The sequence below is a fragment of the Rissa tridactyla genome, chromosome 2 (genome assembly GCF_028500815.1).
Source record: "Rissa tridactyla isolate bRisTri1 chromosome 2, bRisTri1.patW.cur.20221130, whole genome shotgun sequence".
Classification (NCBI taxonomy): Eukaryota; Metazoa; Chordata; class Aves; order Charadriiformes; family Laridae; genus Rissa; species Rissa tridactyla.
Genome location: NC_071467.1, coordinates 13,575,754 through 13,603,477, shown reverse-complemented (window position 1 = coordinate 13,603,477; position 27,724 = coordinate 13,575,754). Strand labels below are relative to the sequence as shown.

Here is a 27,724-nt window from a genome sequence, read left to right as displayed (position 1 = left end):
GCCGGCAAGCGCGCCCCCTGCCGGGCCGCCGCTGCGGGAGGTCCAGCGAGCCGGGCGGCGCGGTGCAGGCGAGCCGCCGGGGGGCACCGAGTTGGGGGCGGTGCGGGCTAGAGGGGCGGCGGCGGGAGCGGCCATCTTAGGCGGGGCGGTGTGAGGGGCCGCCGCCCGCCGGGAGCTGTAGTCCTGACCGCCGCGCCCCGGGCCGGGCTCCCTCCGGGCCTCCACGCCGGGTGCTTGAGGCGGCCGCCTACAGAGGGCTGGGCGTTCTCCCCCGCTTCTCGGGCTGGGAGATGGGAGCCGGCTGCGGTAGGGCAGGCCAGGCCATCCACCAAACAGGCCCGGGGAGATGACTGGAAATAGGGGCGGTGGCAGGCTGGGCACCACCAGCCTTGCCAAGGGCGAGCCCATCGAGCGAAGTGAGAGAGGAATGGCCCTGGGGCTCCTCGTTTCTGGCGTTTGCCCGTTGGCTTTAAGAAGCGGGTGTTCAGTGGGTGCAGCTTGTGCTCCTGAAGGCGCAGCAGGGCCGTCAGACCTCCCCCGCTCTGGTGAGGAGTTTGGTCACAAGTCACTGTAATGGACATGTTGTAAGATCTTATAACAAATAGTTGAACCAAAGCGTCCCGTGCTTTGATAAATCAATTGCATAATTGTAGAGTTGTTCTGTTAATATTTCGGCCCAGTGCCTGTGCGGGGGTGGGTGGGAGTGTATTTCGGTAACTTTTCCATTTAAGTTCTGCCCCAAAGCAGAAGGGGAAACTTGTGAAATCTCAGGCTTTCCGAGACAGGATTTCCCAAAGCCCCGTACGCTGACTGTGCTATGGGAAATGGGGACACAACAAAGTGAAGGCTGATCCTAGAGCTTCTTCAAGACGTAAAGATTCTCAGGCACACCGTTGCTCAGTAGCAGCACCCAGGTGAAGTTGCAGGTACCCCAGCTGCCTGCCCTGCCTCATCACACTACTGTGCACATAGTGGACTGTGTTTTAGGTGTATTGCAGTGCTGTTTCCTCTTTCCACCTTGCCAGTCTGTCCATCCAGGAAGGTCCATTTTGTCCCATCTAATCACCATGTAGGTTTGGAGAAGGTGAGCTGAAAAGTCATCCTTGCACTTCCTTAACGTGCAAAATGGACTAATGAACTCGTCTATACCAGAACAGCTTTTGAGGCCAAAACACTCCTTGTATGGATAATTTTAAAGGTTTCCTTCTAGTAGACATGTAAAATGTGGGTTCTGGGTTAGGGTTTTTTTCTTCTTTTTAAGTGGATGTATGCTCAAAATATCCTTCCACACCAGCATAGCTGTGACTGGATGTAGCAACAGCTGGCATAAAACCCTGGGTAGAAACTCAACTTTGGCAGGTAGATTTTATCAGCAAATAAAGGGGACTGAGGTTTCTTTTGCTTTTAAACTTGCTGTTTGGCAAACAAGCCCTCCTGAACATAGGAAACTGCTTAGCAAGTAAGCCCGGAGAGAATCAGGAGTTTGCTTGACATGCTTCAGTCTTTTTGTTACAAGCGTCAAGGTAGGCAAGCACAGTCAGAGCTGCGTGTATGTGCATGCCAAAACCATCTGTCTTCCTCTGCAGGCAGACCAGTGTGATGAGCTCCTGCAGGACAGAGACAGAGTGTGCAGGAGTCAGTCTGCGGAGGTCAGCGTTAGCGTCTGAACAGCTACAGCGTCTGCTCTTCTCACATGCGCTGGACTCACATGTTCCTTTCCCACTCCTCCAGGACTGCCGGTCACACTGCAACACACCGGTCTAATCAAAACACGAAAATCCATCAAGATGATTAAGAACAAATCAAAAAAGCAGAAAAAACGAAAAAGAAACATGAGTAATCAAAGTGAAATGTGGCCCCAGCTCAAAGTAAAACACACAAAGAGCAAGGCGCTCCCAGGGGCAAATCCCAGAGCAACCGGTTGGCTGCCAGCTTGGATTGCAGAGTCCTCCCAGGCTGGGGGTTTCAGCCATCGCCGCCTCGGAGGATACCAACGTGGTCTGTGAAGGCTCTGTGTTGCAATGCAGAGAATGCCTTTGTCTGGTAAATCGATGATAGGAGAGCAGCGATTCCTGAGCACCACACGGGGGGCCTCGCAGCTGGCTGTGTGGTTTCAGTCAGAAATCATGGCCATAATGATATTGCTGCTCTTCTTTTTTCCTCCCTTGCCTGGCTCTCCCCCCATCCCCCCCCACACATTTAAAAGGTTCCTCGTGTATTAGTTACAGAAATAAAAAAATGCAACTTTAGGAAATTCCTATGCCTTGTCAGCACCAGAGAGTTGCTCAGTTTCTCCCCTAAGACCCGAGTCATCAGTGTAGCTGCCAGACTACAAATTCCCACTGTACTTTAGAAAAGCTGTTTGCCTGAGTTTGCATGGCACGATTTGCCATGGTGCTGTTAGCCTTGGCTTCACGCAGGAGAAAACATCGTCTCTGGAAGAGGCAGCTTTGAGGAGCCTCAGAGATGCATGAGCCCTGCGAGAGCCTGTACTGCTGCAGCTGCTCCGTGTATGCAGCATTGGGGATAAAAAGAAGCCGTAGATGAATCTTTTCCTAAAGGCAGCCAAGGTCTTACTTCACCACCAGCCCAAACCACTGCCTCGGCCCATGAACATCGGACCAATAAGACAAATGGGCTCCAGTAAGTTGCGGTCACCCAGCAAGTTCCTGCGCATCAGCAAAGCTATTGTAGCGGTTCACACGAGTGTGCCTCGTTACGCTGGCGGAGAGGTGCTGTGACCCAGCTTCAACCTCGGCAAACTGGGGTAGGCCAGCCTGCTTCATCTTGCAGTAAGGGTGAGCCAAGAGAGAGCCCGGGCAGCAAAGACAACTCAAGCGATGGGCAGGAATTTGTCCTGTTGCCCTATTGCCTGAGCCTTTTGGCTGGGAAAAGAAAATACAGCGTGGCACATGGAGCTTGTCTAGATCCAGACAGCCCCTCTGCTCCCTGCTTCCCAGTCTACTCTGAGGCAAAATTAATTCAGAAGAATTCTCCCCCAGTGTTTCTTTAATTACTGAAGTTATTATTTGTATTGTGATAGCCTCCATGGGTCCTCGCCACAGCCCGGCCACTCTTGTGCCAGGAGAATGCACACCACAGAGGTTTCAGAGACCATCAAGCACACACAGGAGAAACAAGAAACCTCAGTCGGCAACTAGAGCCCTATCTTGGTAGGCACTACCCACACACGTCGGCTAAGGAATAATGCAGCTCTCACATGGTTTATAGCTTTATTAAAATATGCTGGAAAGGAGCTGCCTTTGGAAGAAAGCAAAAGAGAGACTAGTTCCCTACTCAGAGCAAGAGAGCTGCCTGCAGTGAAGAGGGCAGTAAGGCCCACAGGCAGCATTCCTCAAAGGATGGGTGGCTCCTGAATCATTAAGTGGATTCTTCCAGACATTGTGAAATATTCATACCTTGAGGGAAGATTAGTTTTCTTTTTTGCCAGTCATAACATAGGCTCTTCCCTAAACATGTTCATGAAAAGAGAAGAGCAGCTCTTTATTTGCTGACATTGTCTCGCTGTGCCCTTGTCTCTTGCCTTTTATTTAGATTGCAAGTTCTTTACAGCAGAGACCATCTTTCATCCTTTTTGCATGGTGTCACACATAAGGGGATATTGTCCATGACTAATGCGGGAGGGTAATACAAATAACGACATTTCATGGCTAGGGGCATACAGAGGTTATCACTACTACAAACTGCAAACAACACTGCAGTTAAAGCTCTGATGAGCTCGGATGTGCTCTAGCAAATCTTACTACGATGGTTTGAGATGCAACTGCAGAGCTCGAGAGCAATTGTCCTTGAATAGTAAGTTGTCACACCGAGGGGAGCAAAAGGCCCCTTAAGCCAAAGCTCCCAGAAGCCACTGACACAAATTTTGAGAAAAGGATACTTGTCTCAAACTCAGTATGTCTTTTAAGAAGTGCTGGCAGAACCCAGATGAACCTCATCCATCTCAAGCCAGCTGAGAAACCACTTCAGCCAAATGGGACCAAAAGGAAGCTACATTTGCTAAATCCAGCTCTATCCTTGAGGCAGGTACAACCAGGACTGAGCAAAGGCAAACGCGGGAACTAAAATGGCTCCTTACTCCTAAAGGGAAAAGTGCTCCGGCACCCTTGTGCACTATGGAAGGAGGAGGGTACATTGACAGCAGGGCAGAAGCCACATGAGAGCACAGAGGCCAGTGGCTGAGCAGAAGGGCAGCAGGCAAGAAACCAGGCAGGAAGAGGTGACTGGGGAGGTGGAGACAGCCAGACCGGCAGCACTGCTCCAACCAGCCGCTGAGTCCAGTGGGCAAAGATCTCCTTTCGCTTTTTCCTCTCTCCAGAAGAACGAAACCATGCAATACCTTTGTAAATTATCAAGCCACCCCACAGTTCTAGTAAGACCCCACAAAAATGAGTAGGGAGGCGAGGGGTCCTGCATCACAGAAATCAAAGAGAAAGAACTATTTGTTGTTAACAGAAGCCAAAAGCTTTTTAGGAGTCCTTAAGACAGACAGGAGAGGACACAACCCCTGAAAGATGGTTCATTTGCCTGCTCTACCTGGGAACAGCGCAACCCTTCAAACCCCTGGCAAGCCATATTAACTAGGCCATAATCCTTCCCCCTCAGGCCTCACAAAATCCAATAAAGTCGTTATTGCCAAAACGGTGCACTACACACAGATGTGTTCTGCCATTAATGGGTTTTGCAACTATTTTCTGTCTAGTAAGATAAATGATGAACAGAATGAGCACGCCCTTGAGTTTGACCAGAATGCTGTTGAAAAGAGAAGAGGAAAAAAGCTTTCTGGAAAGAAAGAAGGTGGTCAGGTGCCGGGGAGAATCCTAAAGCAGTGACCTTCCCACGCAAGCCTGCGCATGTCCAGTGCTGATACAAATCCCACGTCCGAACCGCTTCGCTCAGCTGCGTAGTGCGAGCACCGAGGATGTAGCTTGATGGTCTGGATACAAGCGTGACGCAGAAGTCACCACAAAGGGCGGCATCTCGTATCTACTGCTCTAACTGGAAAAAAAACCCCGAACAGACTCGCTGTCAGGCACGGTGAAGTTTGTACACCTCCTTCTAAGCCCTTTTTTTTCAGTTTTATCGGTTTGTCTGAAAACTCATTAACTTCCTCTGGCCACAGTTAGGCTTGTTGCTTAATTGCTACTCGTGACGAAACCAGGCCGTGGAGACCACAGCGGATTCATTACCTCTCTAGGTTAAAACTTTACTACTGTGGTTCTCAGGACGGGGCAGGACTAAGTAACGCTGGTGGCAACTCCTCTAGGACACCATTTAAGCAGCCTCGGCTGCTGTAGAGCTCTACTGTAGTAACAGACATTAAACCGAGCTGACTTCCTATACTGCTATCTTGCAGGAACAAAAAGAAACAAATCTAAAGAATTAGAAAAAAAGAATAAAGCTATGTTGAAGAAATACACCCAGGGCTTCGGGACTGCCCTTGAGAGACCCTCACAGCTCGTGGGATTTCCCAGTCCTGCTCTCCTTTTCCGCATGGAGGCTGGCAGGGGAGGCTAGCTCCACAAGGGAAACAACCAAACTGGTTGTCGGTTGTCCAGTGCCTCGCTTCCCGTGCAGCTTTTGCGCTGCTGGAAAGGGCCACTGGAAACTGCTATTAAATTTAGCTTCTGTGGCTTCATGTTTGCCTTGTACAAGCATCAGCGCCCGCAGAAAGCGTGAGGCGATGCAGAGGGAAGGCACTGCTCAATGAACAAATGCAAACGAAACGCAGAAATCAAGAATGGACTTTGCCCACAATTGCTCCCTTCCCCAAATCATTGCAAAGTGAAATGAATTCAGAGCAAAGAACACCACAAAACGTCCATCAGCGATGCAGCTTTTAACTTGGTGGTGTCACTAAGAAAAATGACAAGCCACTTCCATCACGGGGCTTCCGTGGGCCTCCGTTTCTGCACTTTGTGGGTGCCGGGTGCGATGCTTGCACAGAAATCCTTGCAGATGGGCTTCACCTGGAGGCTCTGGGCAGCTGCTGGAATGAAACTGCAGGACTGAGAGCAGCTACAATTGCAATATTGTTTTAGCGTCTCCTTCATTTCAGAACACGTCATTATTAGAGACTGTTTTGTGGGCCCTCTTCCACGTTAGTCCCTTCAGACAGGCATCACTGCAAGTATGGTTTTTTCCTATTTGGCTTTCATTTAGGAAAACTGAAAATCACTGAGAGGAGAATTACTGCCAACACTGACCTTTATTTTCACCCAAAGACACAAATCAACTAGGTGCCACACACAATTTAATTCCCTTTTTCCGTCTTTTCTTTCTTCTACCAAATAAATATTTTAAGGTAATGAACGTCAGCTCAGCACTGAGCCTGTAAAGAAACACACATGGGAGACGAATTAGTCACAATGCTAACAGTTCAACATTATTGCAGTAGAAACATATAAATCTATTCAAGGTTTCATTTTACAGTATTTGAAGTGCAACAGGTCATTTAACAACCAAAAATGTAGAAACGATCATCTGACAGACTAAAGCCTACCACCAGCAGCATTTCAAAGCAACGCCGAGCCCACAGGGAGCGATTTAACATTGCTCCAGAGGGGACTTTCTGGTGTAAAAAAAAATAATAAAATAAGGCAGCGCACAAAGTGGCTTGGTATTTTAAATTCTTAAAAATAGTAGTTGACAGTATTGTTATGAAAACAAATGGGAGATGGAAGGGGCTGGGAAGAGGAGGCTGGGAGAGGGGAAACAACCCACAAGGCCAGCTGGTCTCTTGTGAAAATATAGACTGAATTGCAGCATTTTGGAATCGCTGATAACACTGTAAACAAAAAAGGTAACTGTTTAAAAAAAAAGGTGACTGTGTGCATAATCCAGGGCTTTTCATAACTCCCTCATTAGCTGACAGATTCTTGAATAAGCATTCTTTCGCCTCCCCCCCCCCGCCTTTTTCTCACCGAACCGAGTAGAACTATTTGGCGGAACACCAAGCCGTGCCGACTACCAGCGCTCATCTCCAGGCCTGTGCACAGGTCACTACTTCAGCTAGGGGTGTAATTTTTCAAGACTGGCAAAAGCTACAGCGCAGGAACGATTCTATCGCCTTAAACATCTTTTTCTCAGGCGGGGATAGGTCTGTAGGCACCATGCCGGGGTCCTGCAGGGAAGACCGGGTCTCGAGCCCCTCCGGTTGCAGCGCAACAGTTGAAGCGGCCGGGTGTGATAGGTCCTGCTGATGCAGGACTGCTGCAGAGCCTCCGGCAGGGAGCTTCGGTGAGCGACGGCAAGTCGGGCTCGCCGGAGACGCGGTGCTCAACAGAAAGCGCTCAGCTCAGACCCTTCTTCTCTGAGGAAAAGGTACATGTTAAACACAGCCACAAAGGGTGATATCCCAAATAGCACGGACCTCAGCAGGGAGGTGGCTCCTACTCGGCTCTGGTCTTCCCACCCCAAATATTTTAAATGCGATAATAAAGAGCCTTAATGAGAAAAATCAGGTGAAGGTCCCTGGGCTGCTGACACAGCAAACAAGCAGCTGTACTGACTGGCACGTGAAGCTGACCTCACGCTGGCTGTTCGGCTAAGCCAGTTCTCCAAATTCAATGCGTCTGAGGAACTGGGGAAATTCAGTTTTGTACGACAGGAAAAAAAAAAAAGACGTCTGAGAAGATCTGATTTGTGACATTTTCATACAGACGCAGTTCCTGGTTTCCACAACACCTCTTAAAACCACACACACTCAGTAAGGAAACATTTATTCTATCATTTCTGTTTTCAAATTTTTGGTACAAAGTTTATTTTCAGAAGTTCTCACATGATCCTTTCTTCTACCAGCGTCTTTTAGGATTTTTCTATCTCTGATTTATTTTCTTTATCTGTTGAAGCAAAAGCAGTAATTGCTACAGAAAGCAATAATGGCAATATTACAAATATTTTACAGCAGCATCCATTCGTCTCTTTGCCTCAAAAAAATAACAAAAATAAATCCAAAGACAAGATCCATACTGCCACAAAGGCTTAGGTTTGTAATATCCAGAAGTATGCTGCGTTCCCATATATGAGTTGTACAAGTCCGGCACAACTTTCCAAGTTTGTGCAGAGCCTGATAAATAAGACACAGAAATATCAGTTACGTTATACTGTTTCTAAGAACTTTTACTCTGTAAAATGTTTGGTCACTCAAAGCTATAAGCTTAATCACATATCAAAGAACACAGGCAATAAAGCCCATCTTACTAGAACATATAGTATTAGGCCAAACAAAATATAAGAGGACAAAATCTAGTGGTCACTGAAGCCTCTTCAAAAAAGGTCTAAACCAGAATGTTTCCATCATGTATCAGAATAAAAACGTACTGTATTAAAATTTGATTTTTTTTTTTTGTACAAGCTGTCTTTTAATCAGTCTTCTATTTACAGTGCAGAACTTCTGCCAACTGCAGTAGTTTAACTTTGGCACAACACTAAGTTCCAATCCTTTTCAGTATTCAAGTCCTGTGTGTGTCCAAAAATTTTCTTGGTTTCACGAAAGATTAGGCCCATTCACAGTTAACCAGTTATCTTGAACTTTTTCAAGAATTGCTTCCCCTTCACCACATTGGGCAGCTACAAAGGAAAGACACTGTAAGCTATTGCATCATTCAAAAGAAACTCTTCATTCTAAACAGTGACAGTATTGTTGCTTCCTTTAACATCACATACACCAGACAGATCACACAGACGCCTACATACTGGACACCTCCTAAAAACCTTGCTGGTCGTTAGTGAATCGTCTCCCTCATACTTCAAATACATAACAATGCATTAACTTAATTTCATTTCACATGTCAAACAGGACATTTAAATATATTGCAATATATTATAGAAAATTGCAAAGCGCCATCATTTCTGTAAACGAGATCGACACCTGTTAACTCTCCTGTGCACATGAAGAGCAGTACCTAGTGCCACATTTTCTATACAATATAAAGCCTTCCCAGGTAGGGCAACTCATTTTAGTGCATTTCTGTACAGACTGTAAGCATACATGCAGATAGCCAACTCGGCAAAATTGGAAACACTTTTGTAAGCTGGAACTGGAGGCGGGGGGAACATTTCGAAATCGTAACGGAGCTCTTGTGGTTGATCGTTTCGTATCACTGATGAAGACTTGAATCTTCTGTCATTCAAGCAGATTCTTTAGGGAAAGTTTCATGATAGGTATCTAGTATTGAATAAGCATAAGGAAATACTTTCATCAACTGGGACACAAACATTATGTGTCTTAACACATTCTAAGTTATGCACGGTCCAACGTTCATATAAGAACCTTATATCTAAAATACTAGAGAAACCCCAAATCATTTTTATGCCACAGTATTATAACCAAGGATCAGTTAACTTTATCCACCACTGTAGTGCTACCTGCTCTAGAATAAAAGAAGAAAAAACGCAAAAAAGAAAAAAAAAAACAACAAAAAAGGCCTCACACTTCCCAACAAGCATCTAGTCGGAAGCAGAGGTAAGTACCATTGCTAACCACAACACGAAGTTGAGTGCTGCACCCCAGCCAGCACGCTCCCAGGCAAAGATCCATCTCGCCCAATTTCAGATGTCCACAGTACCGCCATCTGCCCGCAAACCACGTCTAACAGTCCATGGAGTTTAGGGTGCAGTTTGTCTCACCAGCTGCAGGCATTTAAGACGAGCTGGCTTGCATTCATTAGGCGTATGGATTAGCTACAGCGTCCTGCTCAAACGCAGACATCAACATGCCATCAGACAAACCTCAGCTGAACTCATGAAAAGTGCTACGGGATCCTCAGTTACCGCTCTACGTTTGACAACGCCGTCTAAGTCGTTTTGGCAATTACTATCCACTGAAAAAGTGCAGATACTCTTCACCGCAGAAGGAAAAAAAAAAACCCAAACGCTCAGACCATGAAACTTGAAAATACTGGCTGCAACCCACCTGTGCTTCAAAATCTCCCTTTTTAAAAATGTGAAAACGATACAGAAAGTTGAGCTATTGAGTGTGTACAAGCAGCCATTGAGGGGATTTTTCACTTTCTGTTACCACTTTCATTTTAAAATCTCTTCCTATAGAATTTTAATACATCACCAAAACTCAAGTAACTTGACCCAGTAAGTCTGTGTCGTGCTACTTGGTAAATGTACTTATCCCAGGATACCACAAGCTTGACGGAGAACACAGGTGTAACCCGGCACTGCTCAGCGCAGGGAACTGAGCCCTCTACTAGCCCTATCCATCTCTAAATTTACACGATCGTCCCAGGCATTATGAACAACTCTCAATGGTTTTACCCCTCTCTGGTTATTGATACTATCTTTTCACTGCTACTGAATGTAGGCAAAATTATTTTCCAAGAAAAAATAAATTAGATCAAAGAAAGTAGCTATATTTCATTGCACTCTATTTTTGTGCATTCAGGTTAGGGCAGGGATATTTAATATTAAAGAAGCTTAAAGATTATCTTCTCTCCTTGGGAGATATGAATATAGACAGTACGGGACTCCGGTGGAGGACGCAAATCGATACTGTCATATTTACAGAAGCAAATACTGATATCCAGCCTGAAAACACAGTACTCCGTTAAGTGCAAAAGGGAAAATGCTCCCCACCTTAAACTACAGCTTGGTTACTCAGCAGCCAGAGACTAGTTGTCAGAGTTACTGCTGTGCTCTCATTTCAGAGGAAAACGGAGGAGGAGGAAAAGAGTGCCTGCATCTTTGGGCTTTCTGGCCTACGGGGACTGCATAAGGCCATGAATCACTTCGTATGGGTTCCAGAAATGCTTTCTCTGCTCTGTAGAGGAGAAGGGAGTGCATTTGCCTGCCTCAAGAGCTCCTTGGCGAGCAGGAAGAAAACAGGCTTTTGCCCAGAGTCAGCAAATCATGCATTGGAAAAATTATTTCATGTCATGTACAGGCATTGCAAGAGTCTCCTTCCCAATAATCAAAGTTACAGCAGACACCACACTGCATATAATGTAATGAAAAATCAATTTTTAAAATGGTACTGGACAAGTTTAAAAAAGGAAATGGCCTCATTTACTATAGCGTATTAGAGATAATCCACTAAATTCTAATCATGAGGTACTAGGTATCTTTCCTCTCCTTTGCTTTCAAAACAAAGCAGAGATTTCTATGTGCTAAAAATGAGTGACTGCAATACTTCACTTGTTCTGTCAGAACAGCAAGGGTAAAACTTGTTTTGCTTATCAACTTTTAGGTATGTGAATTCTGCAGGGCAAGCAAAAGTCAAGAGCCTTCAAGCTCCTGCATCTTCCCTTCATTCCACTCCTTACAGGCCAGCACTCTCTCAGTTCATTCAAGCCTCCGGGGAGGAATAGATCTGACTTTCTTTTTACAACAAACACTAACCTTGCGGTCATTGAGAGGTTAACGCTGGGAAGACAGCGCTGTTTAAGATGGAACCATGCTCTTGCACTGTACTCAGAAGCAAGAGCAAAACGTGCTACGAAGCCGCACGATATAGTGACAGTGGATGCCTCATCCAGCTGTGACACTGCTTGCTTTCTCTTAGTCCTTCTCCCTCTCCATTCAGGCACAGGATTATCTTTATTCTCTCTTTAGCTGCATCCCAGAGACAGCAATAACTAGCATCATCGGATCAGGTACTCCTGGCAGAAACAGCAGATGAGGAGGAAAGCTCTACCTTAGCTCTAAAGGAACTGGTGCTCACAGCTGAATCTGAAACAGTGCTCCCAACCAGCTACCTGGAGTAAGATCTGAGCAAGATCAAAGAGTTTCTTCATCTCACCGTCACTGAAGGGTGGCTCATAACTAGTGCAAGCCTAAGAGGGGAAGCTCTGCAGAAATACAGAAAACATGCCACAGGCTCATCTACACACAGCTCTTCACTGAGCAGGGAAAGCAGCAAAACCCCACAGGGACAGTCACCCCAGGGCAGACGTACTTTCTTGCCCCTTCCCTCCCTGCTGTCAAGGTAGCTCAGTCCACGTGGCTTCCAAAACACCTTGCAGGTGTGTGTGAGCTACAAGAGGGAGCCAGGCTGCAGGGGAGCCCTGCTGATGAGCACAGCGATGCTCAGATTCATCACAAAGCAAGACATTTGCTGATGTGCTTCAGCTCAGGAAGTTTCCTCTGTGTAACTGGAGGAGAATGAGAAGGCGCTGTACTCTCTCCACCCACCAGGTGACTTCTGTTTCTCTCAGCTGACTATAAAGTGTGTCCACCTTGAGCACCTAGGCAAGGAGCAGTGTGGCCTAAGGCTGGCTGAGATGAATCTGGGCTAATAAACCGCTGTTACCAGTAGCTTTGAGTTCCCACCAGCCGCGACCACAATTCACAGATAAAACAGACCAGCAGGCTGACAGCTCTTTCCAATGCTTTTCCTGCCAGTCTTGATGCGGGAGGCCTCCGTAAGGAGTTTCCCCTCTCTCCCAGTATGCAGTGCAAATATATACTAAACTGGTAATTAATGAGCAATAATGAATGCATACAACTGCTGTCTTCAGGCTGAACCCACCCAGATTTTTCTCATCCTTGGCACAAGTGAAAGGTTTACGATATGCATCTGCCCCAAAGGAAATGTGGGTACTCTGTATCTCTCATTAGCCAACCCACAGCACATGGTTTAATTTAAATATTGTATTCTGCAAAGAGATGATGTTCCTCAATGGGCTGTAAATACTATTCTAACCAGTGGAATACACGGAACTGTAATATTTACAGCAACTGAAAATCTGGCCCAGTATACATCAGCCACCATCTCTGACTATTTTAATGAAAGAAGACGTCCAATCCAACTATATTTAGTCTGATAAACAATGTATTTCCTCTTCCTGTGTTTTTCAGACCAGATGTGCTAAGGCCTACCATTATAGCTTAGTGTTATTTAACAGAACACTGCCAAAATGGAAAATTTCCCAGTTTAATCATATAATTAACTTGGATCTTTATTTTTTCCCATCTATTAAAGGTGTGATTTAAAGCTAACCTAAATGCAGTCTCTGCTAACAAAAAATGGAGATGTTTATTTGGACAGGTTGCTTGGGTGTTTTAGTTTTTTTTGAAAGAAAATTAATTCTGGGTCAACTTTAGGGATTAAGGCAACTCCAGACTTTGCTTGCTAGAGGCATATTCCCAAGGATTTTAAGGATCTGCTTTAATATTTTTGGAAACTTAAAAATAGCATCTCTTTCCCTACTAGATTTGTCCTTTCCCACTCAGCAAGCACTGATTTTTGACCCTGTATTCCCAGCGGAGCTTGAAGCTAACGCAAGTCTTTCTTATATCTGCTGGCATCTACAACGTCCTCATCCATACCATGACCAGCCAAACAAGAATACCTCCCAACCACATAGAGCAGTCAATGCTGAAAAGGCCAGATCCTGATCTCTCTTACACCAGGTCACATCCAGAGTCATAAGCACTCCAGTGAAATACGCTGACAACACAATTTTGCTTCTGCTCCACCCCAAAGTTAAACTGAGGGGTTCTTGGCTAGTCCTCTCTAGCACCGCTGGCCACTCTGTGCCTCACCCATTTGAGTCTTGGAAGCCAGGAAATAGTTTCATCATCAAATTCGTGTCACACACCGAAAGCCGTTGCCTTTTTCTTTCCAGTACATCTCAAATAGTCAGAAGAGCTCACCCTGGTAAATGGCTTTCACACAGAACATCCTCCTGCAACTCAGGCAGCCTGTTCAATCTGGGAGCAGAAGGGCAGCTACAAGTGTCCAGAGAGGAAGGTGAGTTAACAATATCTTTTTTTTCTGTCAGACATTATGCCCTTTCTTGCTTTGACCTGGGTTTCCCCCACAATCACGTATGAAAAACAGATTTAATGTGGACTCCTCTGCTTCAGAAAATCATGACTAAAAGGACTTTCTCGGTCTTTTGACAGTTATCACAGTGAGGAAGAATGAGTAATTCCAGATTAGGTTCTTGGAAACGTGGAAAAATTAGGACACATTTTCTCTATACTAATCTGTCTCTCATTGGTCATCAGATGCACAAGCCTACAGAGAAGATGCTGACAGATGTGCAAAAGGAGACTGCAAGTATCCTTTCTGTTAGTGCCAATGTAAAAGCAGACAATGCTGGCAACAGCAGCAGCGATTCATCTTCTGACATCTAAATATAAAGTAACTTATCCCTAAAAAATGCAGACTGACAGTAGCAAGAACACAAACTACTCGTCCTCTGAGTACCAGTTCTCTGGGATGCCAGACACCTGCCTCAACTAACTTCTGTGAATTCGGCCCATTGTTTTTAAGTCGGTAATTCAAACTCTTCTACGCTTTCAATGTTTTAAATGGCTTTTTTGTTTGTTTGTTTTTCTGTTTTAAAGACGCTTATTCAAGATGTAGATGTTTTGCATCAGATTAAAGTATTTCTGGAGTTCAGTTCAGGTAGATCGAACCACCTCTACAAATAAGTGCGTTCACCAGCAGCCCTAGGAACAATCAGCACAGTGGTGAGCTCAATCCATCAGGATGAATTTAAGCTAAACTTGCACGCAAATCATTCAACTGAGCTGTCGCTGAAGAACAATTAAACACCAGTATGTTTATCATTCCTAAGCATCTAAAAGCCATATAACTTCATTTTGTTTGAGAATTACACATCATGTCGTTGCCACAACTTACTTGAAAACCTTTCTTACTAGCACCTGAAGACGCTTTTCGTCTCTGTATCTGTGTATTCCTTAAGAAACCCTAAGCAACTCTGAACGGCTTTTAGGCAGCTTCCGCCTCGTGTTTACCTTAAAATTCAGTGTAAAATTTCAAGAAATTATTCTTTGTAGCTAGAAATATACATACTTTTCTTACCATTTCCAACAAAGGAAAGAATGCACAAGCTAAAAACGAATGTTACTATCAACTGCATCAAGTCTGTCAGGCATTTAAATTAAATTGATGTAGGATACACTGATTAAATGTAACGAAAAGCATCTTCTAGCATTAGACTCATTCGGTTAGCTCATAATTATCAACAAGGAACATTTCAGCGTAAGTTCTGTAAACCCAAACCACTCCGAAGATACGCAAAAGGTGCCAATAGCACCTCATTTTCTTAAACCAAGCAATCCTCACCCCTAGGTTCATTGATTCCTTTGTCACACTTTTCCCCTTCTCTTTTGTTTTGAACTCTTTCCTTAAGAAATAAACCCAGGCCTTGAAACCTTTCAGGTGAAGCGATGTCTGCAAAACGGCATCTTAGGTTTTTGTATTTTCCTCCTTCATGAGCAGGCAATGTTCCCCTACATCAACGAAAAAATGCGTCTGTGTGTTTTTTGGAATTAAACAACATAAGGCAATTAAATATTGAGAAGCAGTCACATGAATGATGAACATCAACCTTCCCACTGGTAATGTGGAAGAGGAGGAGCTGAACTGGATCTGGTTTATAACCCCATGTCCTAGGCTAGGCCTGAGGATGTCCATCTCTTGTAGCAAGGAAGCAAACAGTTGTTGCCTGCATAGGTAGCATCTCGCCCATGTTCTTTTAGGTGGAAGAAAGATGCTAAGCAGGTGCTTGCTAAACTGAAAGCCATGAAAAATCAGTTGGCTCTTCACTGTAACATCAAACCTAATTCATAGGTTTTTGGCCCCCAAATCCCAAATTGCACATCAATCTGATTTTGAAAGTTTACGCTTAACATGTCGGGGGGGTTCCCAAGTATCACTATCATCCGTTTCTTCCTCATCTTCCTGATCTTCCAGCATTTCTTCTTCCTCTTCATTCTCATCAAACAGCTCTATTCCAAGTTCTAATCTTCTTTGCCTTTCTGCAAACCACTCTCTGACCTGCTCATATCCCATGTGAGATTTGGCTACCAGTTCATCGAGGTCTTGCTCATTAAGGAATTTGTGCTTCATATAGTAGTCCTTCAGGATTGCTGTTCCAGTTTTGAATTTTATGACAGACACACCTCTGTCCCAGCAATTTAACCTCTTGCTTCCCCGAGGCCTCCCCCGAGGCCTCCCTCTCCCCCTCCCTTTTGGTCTTCCTCTCCCTCTCTTCCTTGCAAAGCCTTGGCCATTCAGACTGTTTGCGTTGGCGCTCTGGTAATAATAATACCATTTCAATCCACCATTTTTCCAGGCATAGCGAGTATCTCCAAACCAGCTCACAATCTCTGACCTTGGGAGCCCAGTTTCTTCTGCCAGCTTGTTGTATTCTTGTGGAGATGGCCACTGAGTACGGACAAAGGAACTTTTAAGCATATGCAACTGCTCTGGTGATTTTTTGCCTATTTTGCTTGAAGTGGAACACCCTGATTTTGCTCCTGCTGCTCCATCTCCCACAGATGTTTCTCCAGCCTCTTCTTTTGAGCTGCCAGCATTGCCTTCATTCAAGTCAGCTCCCTCTTCCTTCAAGACATTTGATTTCCTTCTTTCTGTAAACCAGGCATCAATCTCTCTCCTGGTCAGTTTGGTTTGGGCTCTTAACCTATTCATCTCTTCATCGGTAAGGACAGGGTTATTAAGAAAACTTGCTTGGAGGACTTGCAGCTGTTCAGCTGTCTTCTCTTTGAATTTCTGTGGGGTGAAATCAGGAAAAGTGCTCCATGATGACTTGCTCTGTGGAGTGACTCCCGTTGGGGACTCATTCATTTCATCGCTTGAATCAATAACAATGGTGGCACATGAATCACTGTTGAGATGAATCCCATGATTATTCTTTGAGTTTCTCTGATTGTAGCGTGTATCACTGAACCACTTTTTGATCTCCCCTTTAGTCAGGCCAGTAATTTTCATAAGTCTAACAATTTCTGAATCTTGAGGGAACTGATTTTTAAGGTAGCTGACTTTCAATTCTGCCAGTTGTTCCTTTGTTTTTTTTGCTCGGATGCCAAAGGAGTCAGGATTTATCAGCGCGGACTCATTTTTGATAGGCTGAGGGGCAGGAACAGCAGCTACTTGTTTCGTTTCTGCAACAGGCTGGGCGGTGTGAATCTGACTCTTCTGTAACTGTGTTTGGTTTGGGACTCCCGCTACAGTCAAAGCTATTGGGGCTGTTACTGGTAACGTATTTGCACCTGCAACTTGAGTGAGAACAAGTCCTGGCTGACCAACTATTTGGCATGTCTGTAAAATTGAAGGCAAACCATTGCTAGCGGCAGAAATGTGTGCTGGAATAACGGTAATTGTCTGTGGCACAGTATGCACTGTGCCGTTAAATTGTTTCCTCCTTGCTTCCTCCACTTCCTCCGGCGTCCAGCTCACACCGTGTTTCAGACGCTGGGCAGAAAACCATATTTTAATCTGTTCCTCTGTGTACTTAGCTTGAGTGGAAAGAACAGTGATTTCCGACATGGTTGGATATGGGAATTTGTTGTAGGTGTTAAGCAAAAGAGGATTGTTATCCAAAGCAGTATTATAGGCTGGAATGCTATTTACAGGTATTAGGACTTTTGGAATCAGGTTTGAGTTCTGTGGAGCTGTAACAGCGGTTATAACCTGTGCCACCCCAGGCTGAAGCACTGGTGCTGGAGTCACTACTGCACTGGCCACCTCTGCTGCACTACAAACAACCGAATGGCTCGCTTTTGACTCAGAAACTGCTGGCGGTGGGTTTTCTGCTACTACTTCTTCAGAGTTTGGCTCATTTTCAGTTCCCTTTTCTTCACCAGGAATGTCATCAACTACATTGTGGAAAACAGCGATACGTTTAGTCTCGGGTTTGTTTTTCATCATTTTCATAATAGGAGTTTTGCTAATTGAGATGCCTGAAGAGGGCACCTCAGAAGAGTCGGCCTGTTCAGTGTTTTCTTCTCTAACAAAACTCCCATCAAAAGTGAGATCGTTTACTGTTTGTTCAAAGATTGTCTGATTATTACGTTTCACCATGGTCAATTTAAAATTCTCCTCTCCAGGGTGGTACTTCAAATTATGTTCTGAGAGAGCATCGTATCTTTTGGTAAGGAAATTGCATTCTACACAAACGTAGGATGAATTTAATACTACGTTGGGATGTTCTGAATCCACATGAAAAGTAAACATATTGAGATCTGGAGTTTGAAAAGTACAGTATTTACACTCATAACCACCTTCTACTTTATTTGTATTTTTCTGATTGTCTGAATCCACGTACTCATGAGCATCCTCATCACTTGTTACGCTCTCTGCTGTAGGGTTATCTGCTGGCGTGAGTACAGGTGGTCCTTCCTCCAAGTCTGATACCATTTCTAGATCCGGATCTTGCTCGTTGGCTAAGACCATGCACGGTGTTGTTGATTTTCGTTTACTTGCCATGCCTGTTACGCGAAAATGATACTGACTGGTCAGAGTCAGACTTAGCTTCAAGCTCTTCTCGATTAATAATAATGGCTTTGGGTGCTTCAAGTCAGTTCTTGTAAAGTCTCAACATTTATCCCATTAGCAGCTTTTCTTCTGTAGTGCAATCAGATTAAAAATAGATAGTTGAGGATGAAATGTTGAGACACACTGTTTTAAAGTCCACTTCCACCACCTGTAGCAAAGAAGAAACAGTGGAATTAGTTCAATTTAAAGAGTAACTTCTATTCTGCTATATATTTTGGCTTAAGGTAATTCAGTCCATTGGCGTTCAGTCTGCCATTGTTCATCCCCAGAAACCAGCAGACCAAAAAGAGATACTCAAAGCTAAGTTAAGAACAGCAAAATCCAATCCATTTATTACAGGCTGAAATTTGATTTAGTTCACGTCGATGCAGTGAAAGGCATAAAACATAGGATGGTGTAAAACAGGTAACTTTCTGACTGTTTCCCTTTCTTCAGAAGCCTTTTTAAATCTTGATGCAACGCTGAGGTCAGTTGTCCTACATAATTTTTGCAGTCTTGCCTTTGGACTGCTTTGCCTACGCTTCTTGACTGCCCTGTAAGCTCAAGTCCTTCCTATCACAAACTCAACCCCAGTAGGACACCTCCACCACTGATTCTGCCATGTCTTTCATATCAGAAGTTGTGAAGGGTCCCAGAAAAGGCAGGTTTAGAGCATTTTTCTATTGCAGTAAGTATGTGAGTATGAGCACGTGCAGGGCCTTTCTCCCAAGTCTGAAAACAGGCAAAACAATGCCTTTTTAAGGCACTTTGACAGACAAAAGATGACTATCCTTTCTTCCTAGCTCCCCAAATGTCATTCTCCAATTGAAGACCAATCCCAAACCAATAAAAGTTGATTGCTAGCACATGGCAATTAACTAAAATCTGTTTTCATGCCTCTCTGCATTAACAGGGACATGACTGATTGTGTGAACTATACCAGAGAGAAAAAGCATTAGAGACTGATATAGCAAGCAGAAGCCAAACAAAATTATGTATTCTCTTTTTAGAATTCCTTATACATTACTAAGAAAAACTAAAGCACCATCATACAATGTTGAGGCCTACTGAAATTCAGAGAACAAATATAACAATAAATAGCATAGACTAGAGTGAATTTTATCCCACAGGGACCACAACTAATTTGTTGGAAATGATGCACAAACTTCTGCAAAGGGTTGTAATCTCTGTAATAGCTTTTCATCTTGAAATAAAATCAGACACTGATTTCTCATGCCAGAAATCCCACAGGTACATGAATTTTTAGACAGTGGAACATCATCTATTTTGCGAAGTGGGGGCACACTCAAGTTCAAGGGGAATACTAAGTAGCAGTTTCAGAAGGTTTAGAAAGGAAACAGCATGTAACAGGTTAAAAAACAGAAGGTCTGCTTTGTTCATGACGAAGTCTTAAAGAAAAAAGAACAGTGTAAAAGGAAGAAAGGCAGCTACAAGAAACGGAAGGGGGAAAGAAATACTACTTTTCACTGTATGATAAGATGATTCTTTCTTTTTTGATTAGGGGAGGGCAGAGGATGTGGCTAGGAAGGAAGATAAATAATTCTTACCTTCACATTTTTTCTTTAGGCAAAAGACAAAAGTATTCATCCACAGCTGCCAGCCAGGGCTGCTCCATAAGCTCTGGTTCTGTGGGCCTCACCTCGCTTTTTCATAAAAATCCTCCCCAAATATTTTTAACAGTCATCCTCCCCACTATTTCTGTGCCTACATCCAAAGTGCATAGCCTGACATGACAGGCTTTTTATGCCAAGGATACAGTTACATGGTATTAAGGACACTGACAATGCTCAATAAATCCTGGGTAATCATCATTCCAGGATGACAATTATTTAATAGTACTGAGGTTGAAAGATACCCTTCTTCCACAAGTTAATGCTGGCAGTCTGTAAAACTGCACGCAAGTGTAAAAGATATTTATTTTAATGTATATACAAAGTATGTATTGCAGGCCATCTCATTTATCTTTGCAGTGAGGGAACCATGAAGCAAAGCTAAATGGATCCATTTGTCTCGGTGTCCTGAGGGATGAGAGGTAGAGCATTATTAACCGTACTGCTGCTCTGTAGGGCTAGAGGGCTCTTCACAAAAGGAAGACAACTGCCAAGACTCAATGTTGAGCAATGCTCTTGGGGAAGAGCTGGGTGGTATTACCTAATCTTTCTGCGATCTTGAGTAAAATTTCAGAAATGCCAGAAATGCCCATTTTCAAAAGCTACTTAACAGCTAGTTTTACTGACTGAAGTTGCAGTTTGAAAAGTGACTGTGGTACTCTGCAGCGTGTCAACCCTACAAAGGGCAGCCTGAGCGAGCTTAAGGGCTTGCAGAGGGTCCTGTTCTGGGATGACACAGAGCGCAAGTGAAAGCAAGGTTTGACCTGACGTACAATGTTGAAGCACGCTTGAGATAAGGCTGGAGATAACAAATAAAATGGGAAACCCATCCAACAAATCAGTAAGTGGTTTTCTCCAGCTCCCTCATTTACCCAGTAGTGTTCACAGTGCCTGCAGGCCTACAGGTCCATGTGCAATTGCATCACCTGCAGCCTTTTAGCTAAATCTTTGTATCACATCTCTGTTCGCTGTGGTTCAGCTTGGCTCATGGTCCACAGGCAAATTATCCCATCTCCTCCCATTGTTTACCAACGGAGCAACACCTTTCTTTGATGCAAGCAGGTCCCAGAAAAAGAAAGCTGCATCTATGCTCTTCTGACTACGCTATGTAAGAAATTTTTATTAATTTTTTTTTTTTTTAAAAATGTTGTGATTTCAAAACCCTGTTTAATTCAGGGCTAAGAAGAGCTACAACAGCTTTCGCTAAAATCTCAACAAAGCGAGATGCTTGCAACCCTTCCCAGCCTTCCTTCCTCCATGGACACCTCTGTTCCCTTCTCCTTGCTAACGGGATTATTCCATCTGTAGCACCCTGTTTGACATGTTCTCTCAGTTTACCAGGGGATTATGAAAACTCACACTCCAGTAGTTTTATCAAACCAATTATGCATCACCCTTGTACTTCAGTTCCTCTAAAACACCTCTCCTGTACTCCTGCCCACAGGAATGCCATGTGGGACCCTGTCAGGTATCTTGACTTCAGTAAGGTTTGCAACATCCCATTCCAGTATGCCAATTACTCCAGCAAAACATGAAATCGGATTTAGGGCTACGAAGGTGATTAGGGGACTGGAACATCTCTCTTATGAAGAAAGGCTGAGGGATTTGGGTCTTTTCAGTCTGGAAAAAAGACGACTGAGGGGGGATCTCATCAACACTTATAAATACTTAAAGGGTGGGTGTCAGGAGGATGGGGCCAGGCTCTTTTCAGTGGTGCCCAGTGACAGGACAAGAGGTAATGGGCACAAACTTGAGCATAGGAAGTTCCACCTAAACATGAGGAGGAACTTCTTTACCCTGAGGGTGGCAGAGCACTGGAACAGGCTGCCCAGAGAGGTGGTGGGATCTCCGTCTCTGGAGACATTACAAACCCGCCTGGACGCGTTCCTGTGCAACCTGCTCTAGGTGACCCTGCTCTGGCAGGGGTGTTGGACTAGATGATCTCCAGAGGTCCCTTCCAACCCCTGCCATTCTGTGATTCTTTGACTCCGTGATTGGCTTGACATAGTCTAGCTTTGATCAATCGTTACAATTCCCTAGGTTCTTACAGACTGATTTTTAGTAAATTCTTCCTGTATTGTCCTGGGAATGAAAATTCTGTTAACCGCTCTGTGATTCCCTACATGTTTTCCTCTGCTCATGCCCCTCCCTCATTTAAGAGCAGGTGCTATGTTTGCCTGTCCCAAGTTCGCTGAGACCTGCCCCCACCCTCCATGAATTCCTGAAGATCACCACTAATGGTTCAGAGATTGCTTTGGCTTGTCCCTTACAGACTTTTAGAGTCACGTACATGACTCAATATTGTTTAAGATTTTCTATTTTTATCTGGACTGTGTTTTTATTCCTCGCGTTGATATTGAAATTTGGTTTGTAGTGAAGTATTTCAGGTGTTTGCTTTATGTCAAAGCAGCATTTTTCAATGAAAAAAATTAAAGAGAAAACCTTTCAATTAGTTGCACTCTTAATTTCTCAAGACATTCATCACTGGAATCCCCTTCTGTAAATTTACTTCAGATTTTCATACAATTGACACTCCTAGAAAAAACAGCCCACAAAACAGACATTTTTGTAGGAACATAAAAAGGTAAGTGCAGGCATACTTTTTTGAAGGTCCAGGATCTCATATTTTATTTTTGAGCAGGCAATTGCTCAGGACACTGCTCTTCAGAAACAGACCATAAACAGTTAATAATCCCACTTCATTAATAATTGTATTAAGACAGATTTATTCTCCAGAGTGGAGCTCAACATTTAAAGTTGTCTCTACAGCAGATTTGGATAAAGATTTATACAAATATTTTCTAAATGCATGCAAAAACCTTCTGCCCCTTTGATTACAGTTTGAGAAGAAAAAGACAAAGGCTTGACATCAGAAGACACACGTAAAAACCTGTTTCTAGCACAAATTTTTTACCCACCTCTTCCTTCCCTCCCCCAAACATGAGTAGCTGACGCAGCAAGAAAACAAATGAGATTACAGAAAGCGTTCACTGTGTGTGCAGGTTGTGTGCTTCATGAAAAGCCATTTCTCCCTGCTTGCTGTATGACATTTCCATCCAGTGTGCAGGAAAAGCGTGCCAACAAAAAATCCAAACCCATATAATGTGATTTTAAGAATATGCACAAATAGGGTGGCTCAGGAGAAGATGAAGCAACAGAAACTGCTTCTAACTTTTAAAATCACCTAGATTACAAATTGCCTACAATCCCTCCCAACACAGAAAACGTTGTTTTGTCTTCTTATAGCTTCTGATTAATCCATGACAATACGCAATTGTCGATCCTTTGTTTAGCCTCCTTCTAACTATTATCCTTTATTCAGAGTAGATGTATCCTTGTCAAAAACTATTCCGCACAGGGCTCAGTATAAACTAATCTACTCTGATCTGTGCTGCCGCTCAGCGAGAAGGGTGAAGGACTTTGTTTTATAGTACCATTTTCTTCAGTTGTTCATTACCTGCAAACTTCAGAGGGCACTGCTGCTTATGACTCCAAAATAAAGCCACCTCCATCTAAACCCTGCAATATTCACATCTGGTTCCCGTTTTAAAATGAGGTCTGGTTCTAATTCAACATAGGAGCGAAACTTGTGAAACTGATTTCAGCAGGACTTGACATGTGCTACAAAGATAAGGGCATGATTAGGGTCCTTGCCACGTTACGATTTGTAAGGAGGAAGGAAGGCACATACCAAAAGGTACTGTACTGCCTGCCCACATGCAGCTTCACGGTGTGCCAAACCAGACCCGTGCTGGAGCACTGGGAAGCCAACACGAAGCCCAGCAGAGGCTGAAAGGAGCCTGCCACAGGACATGCGACTAGACTCTTGGTCACCTCCTAATCCCCACTGGTTTTATTGGGTAACAAGCAGGTTCCATCAAAGTAAACTTCAGAATTTCGGGCCAAAAGCAACCACTAAATGACCTAGATTATCTTTCTCTATTACAAAATATGCCCCAGGTAGCTGTACAGCGAGCACAGTAACTTGTGCCACTGCTTTTGACACACAAACCTATAAGCAGTTTTTATGTCTGATCATACAGAAGCTACTGATCAAACACGACAAGTACTTAGCAATCAGGGGTGCACTTACAAAGAAGTGCCTTTAAGATGTGTGGTGCGTGTCTGGGCTCCTCAGTCACATAAGCATGTATTTTGTACGTCACCCGGTCACCTTGGCAGCTAAACTTCACACAGGCAGGTCTGGTGGGTTTTTTTACCTCTAAATGTTCAATTCAAGTTGTGAGCACTCAGTACTTTTAACATCAGACATCTCTGCGTGATTATTCTTGAAAGCGAGTATCAGACTTATGTAAATGCTTATCATACCCAATAAAACAGCAGCAGAGTTAGGGATCCTTTTTTCCATAGTTACAGCTCTGTTTTGTTTTGCTTGCTGTGCTGTTACATAGAAAAAGAAAAGGAGGAAGAAATAAATTATTGACATGAAAAGATTTTTAAATGTGTTTTGGGTTGAATAAATATTTAATTCAACTCCCAAAATGTTTGATATTGGCTTTTAAAAAAAATAAGACAGTAAAAAGCGTTAATTTTAAAAATTGTTTATCAAAAAAGTTTCTCCTTAAAACGTCAAAACAAAAGGTTTTATTCTCCTGGGATTTCCTTCTTCAAAATGAAACAATCTGGCACAGACACGATTTCACAAAATGTTCCTTTTGACTTGAATCTGCCTTTTTTTTGTTTCCCAGATAAAAAATTTCTAGAGACCTTCGTTTTCCCAGGCCCTAGTCTAGTGCTGGAAGTACAAGACCTTTTCACTTCCCGGAGTTCGTGTCCCCAGACACCTTTCAGCTTCTTCAGAGACCAAAGCAGCAGTCCTACAGATGGTCTCCTCTGCTAGATAACCCGACTCATTCTCTAATCATCCCTCGTGCTATACAGGAACCCCCGCGCTTTTAAAGGTGACACAGCTCAGCACAGATTGTCTCCCTCTCCTCTCCCCCTCCTCCACTGATTGCAACTAACTGTACATGCCCTCGTCACATTGGAAACCAGATTTCCAATCGGCTGCTATCTGCTTTCATTAATATTTGCTTGTCACCGTAGCAAAATGATATCTTCGCAACAGCAATTAACAGTCTTGGGAGCTCTCTACCCTTTAACAAGTGGGACTAGGTCTCAGGGCTTACCAGCTCCCAACGCTTTCATACCTCCTGCTAGGCCAGTGGCATTTGCAGGAGCACAAGAAGCAGCAGCGTTAAGGACTACGCTGATGCCAATACAATAACGTAGATAAATGGAGGAGAAGAATCCCCCTAATACAGATGGTTTAAAGCAGCCTGCAAATGTGCATGAGGGGCATAAAAACATGATCAAGAGCAGGTGACAAAATATCCTGTAAATTCTACCTTGGATACAAAAAGGTGGTGATACATTATGACTCATAATTCTGCCGATTTTTTAATTTTTTTTTTTTTAAACAGCGGAATGCATTTCTCAGACCTCAGGGCTAGATCCTTGCCAAATCTCAAGTTCCTATGTCAAATCCCTGAGGCGCAGAGCTGTTCAGAAAAAGAAAGATAATACAGCTTTGACATTGAGATTGCCTCTTTTCCCCTCCTCGCTTCCCTCCTCACTCTGAAAATTCCACTCTTGAATCAGCTTAATGTTCCCCCAAAACTCAATGAACAGAGAACAAAAGCAGCCTCCAAATAGAAACAATGTGCGAGAAATTCTCATTTTAACCATCACAAGAAACTGAAGACAAGGACTTACAATGGACTTACCAGGTGACACTAGTACGCACTGCTGCGTGCTCCACAAGTACATGCAGACTTGCACACACCAGGATACAGACCCGTAACTTAAGTAACTTGCAAAGGATCCCAAAATACTTGAAACAAACATATAAACCCAGTGTTTTATGAATGAGGAAGAAGCAAGGACTTGCGAGTGTCACTTGAAAAGCAGGAAAAAAATTACAGTTCTACTGCATGGACGTAGGTTAGTGCATGTGAAGGTGAAGACTTTAAGGCACGTTATCAAGGTTGCAACTACTCTTTAGAGCTTCCTCTGCCACTTAGGCCAGCACGGGCTTCTGCTCACACGTGCTTCCTCAGAACCTCTTCTGCATGCCGCAGACCCACCTGCTTCCCACCCCATGCCCTCCTTAAAGTTTCCTCCAGGCTCTTAGGTCTGCTACCACTTTGTGAGGAGGTCAAGGAGCGCAGAGTGCATAAGAAGTACTTTCTTTTCTTTGCCACGTGATTTGCTTCTCCACTTAGGAAGTAAAAAATATTACTTGGGAGCTGATATTTTAACAGTTGGGGTTTTTTTAACGTGGCTCCAGAATGCTTCCAGTGTCACATAACAAGTTTACAATTGTAAACTGCATCACATAAATTAAGGACAGACAAAACCAAGAACTCACCTAGTCCCTACTGACAGACTCCTTCCTACCGGTGGAATGCTAAAAAATGTTGTGTTCATGCTTGCAAGCACAGCTGATCTTAGAGAAGTTCTTCAGGACGTTACCCTCTGACCTGATCCAACCAATGCTGGTCACGCAGCAGCACTTTAACAACACAAATATAACACTTAAGTTTCCCTCCCCATATTCAGGTTACTTGGTCACTGCCTGGAAGTGCCTGTATTCCCAGTGCGGCACTAAATTACTGCCAGGACCAGGGTGAGACTGTCGAGCCAGCTCAGGTTCACCTGCCTCTCACTGCAACACCAACGTACTCTCGGTCTGCAACAGATGAACATCACTTTGGGGGCATGGTAATGGTAGAGTAACAGCATCTCAGCACTGGTGAGGAACTGTAACCAGTTGTCTGGAGAGGTGGTGCAGATCTGCTGGGAACTTTTAAGGAATTTCCATCCTTGGAAGTTTTCAAAATTTGGTAAAAGACCAAACAACCCTATCTATCTTCACAGTTAACTTTGCTTTGAGCAGGAGGCTGGACTAGATCATTTCCAGAAATCACTTCTACTCTTAAGTTTTCTCTGCAGGATTTTGGGATGTTTCAGCTTATAACTAAAAGGAAGGAGGGCAGCCCAAGCTGCCTGTATAAACAGCCTCTGCAGGTCTCAACTATCTAGTAAAATACCACTGTGTACCAAGTTAACCTTTGCGAAAAGCAAAGCATTTTTATTTGCAACAGTGACCTGACTCCAGTCCCCTGCTGAGTACTGTACTGTACTCCTCAGATGCTCCTGCTGATTTCTGTGGGAGATAATGTCTTATTCTGTGTGTGACAAAGACTGTTCCACCCTCTTCTCCCCCCCGCCATCATGCATTCACAGAGTGGATAAACATTGTTTACTGCCAATCAGCCCAGTGACAAAAAAAGGTAAAAGACAGGGGACTACAGAGGCTTCCAAGTATAACATGTGGAATAAAAAGCTGAATGTGGAAGTACAGTCACCGATGGAAGTCAGAGACATGACTGCGTACTCAAGTTACAATGGAGTGACGAAGAATCTTAAAGAGTCAGCAGACCAGAACAAGTATCAGCCCATGGCACAGGGAGCAGGAGGTGTGCAGTTACCATGTTTAACATGTTCTGCTTCACAAGCGCTGCCAGACTAGGAACCCAGAAATAGCCTGATGCTGTCCCACATTGCTCCTCACTTTGATGCGGCAGCAAAGTAACTCAACAAGAACTGTCAAGTCTTCCACCAGACTGGTTCCCTGCCCCCTGTTAACCAGGCTGATGCCCCAAACTTTGACTGTGAACCTCACCTCCGTGACTGCCTTTCCATCAGACACGTGAGGCATCTCCTGACTGCTCAGAGCTCTGCTCGAGAGGAAAATCCCCAGTTTGGGAGCCACTGGCCGAGGCAA

At 44.1% G+C, this 27,724-nt stretch overlaps 1 protein-coding gene across 7 annotated transcripts in view; it reads right to left on the bottom strand.

Moving 5' to 3' along the window:
- Positions 1–7,726: 7,726 nt before the first annotated feature.
- The window catches only part of ZHX1 (zinc fingers and homeoboxes 1), a 30,310-nt gene continuing 10,312 nt past the window's right edge, over positions 7,727–27,724 (bottom strand). For 3 of the 7 annotated variants that reach the window (XM_054191086.1, XM_054191087.1, XM_054191088.1), the window contains exon 3: positions 7,727–18,452. In XM_054191086.1, coding sequence (XP_054047061.1) covers positions 15,608–18,235 — 2,628 coding nt within the window. In that variant the 5' untranslated portion in view covers positions 18,236–18,452 and the 3' untranslated portion in view covers positions 7,727–15,607. Of the gene's footprint in view, positions 18,453–24,243; positions 24,316–27,724 lie in introns of all 7 variants that reach the window. The other 4 variants (XM_054191089.1, XM_054191090.1, XR_008464809.1 and 1 more) reach the window with 3 other exon arrangements.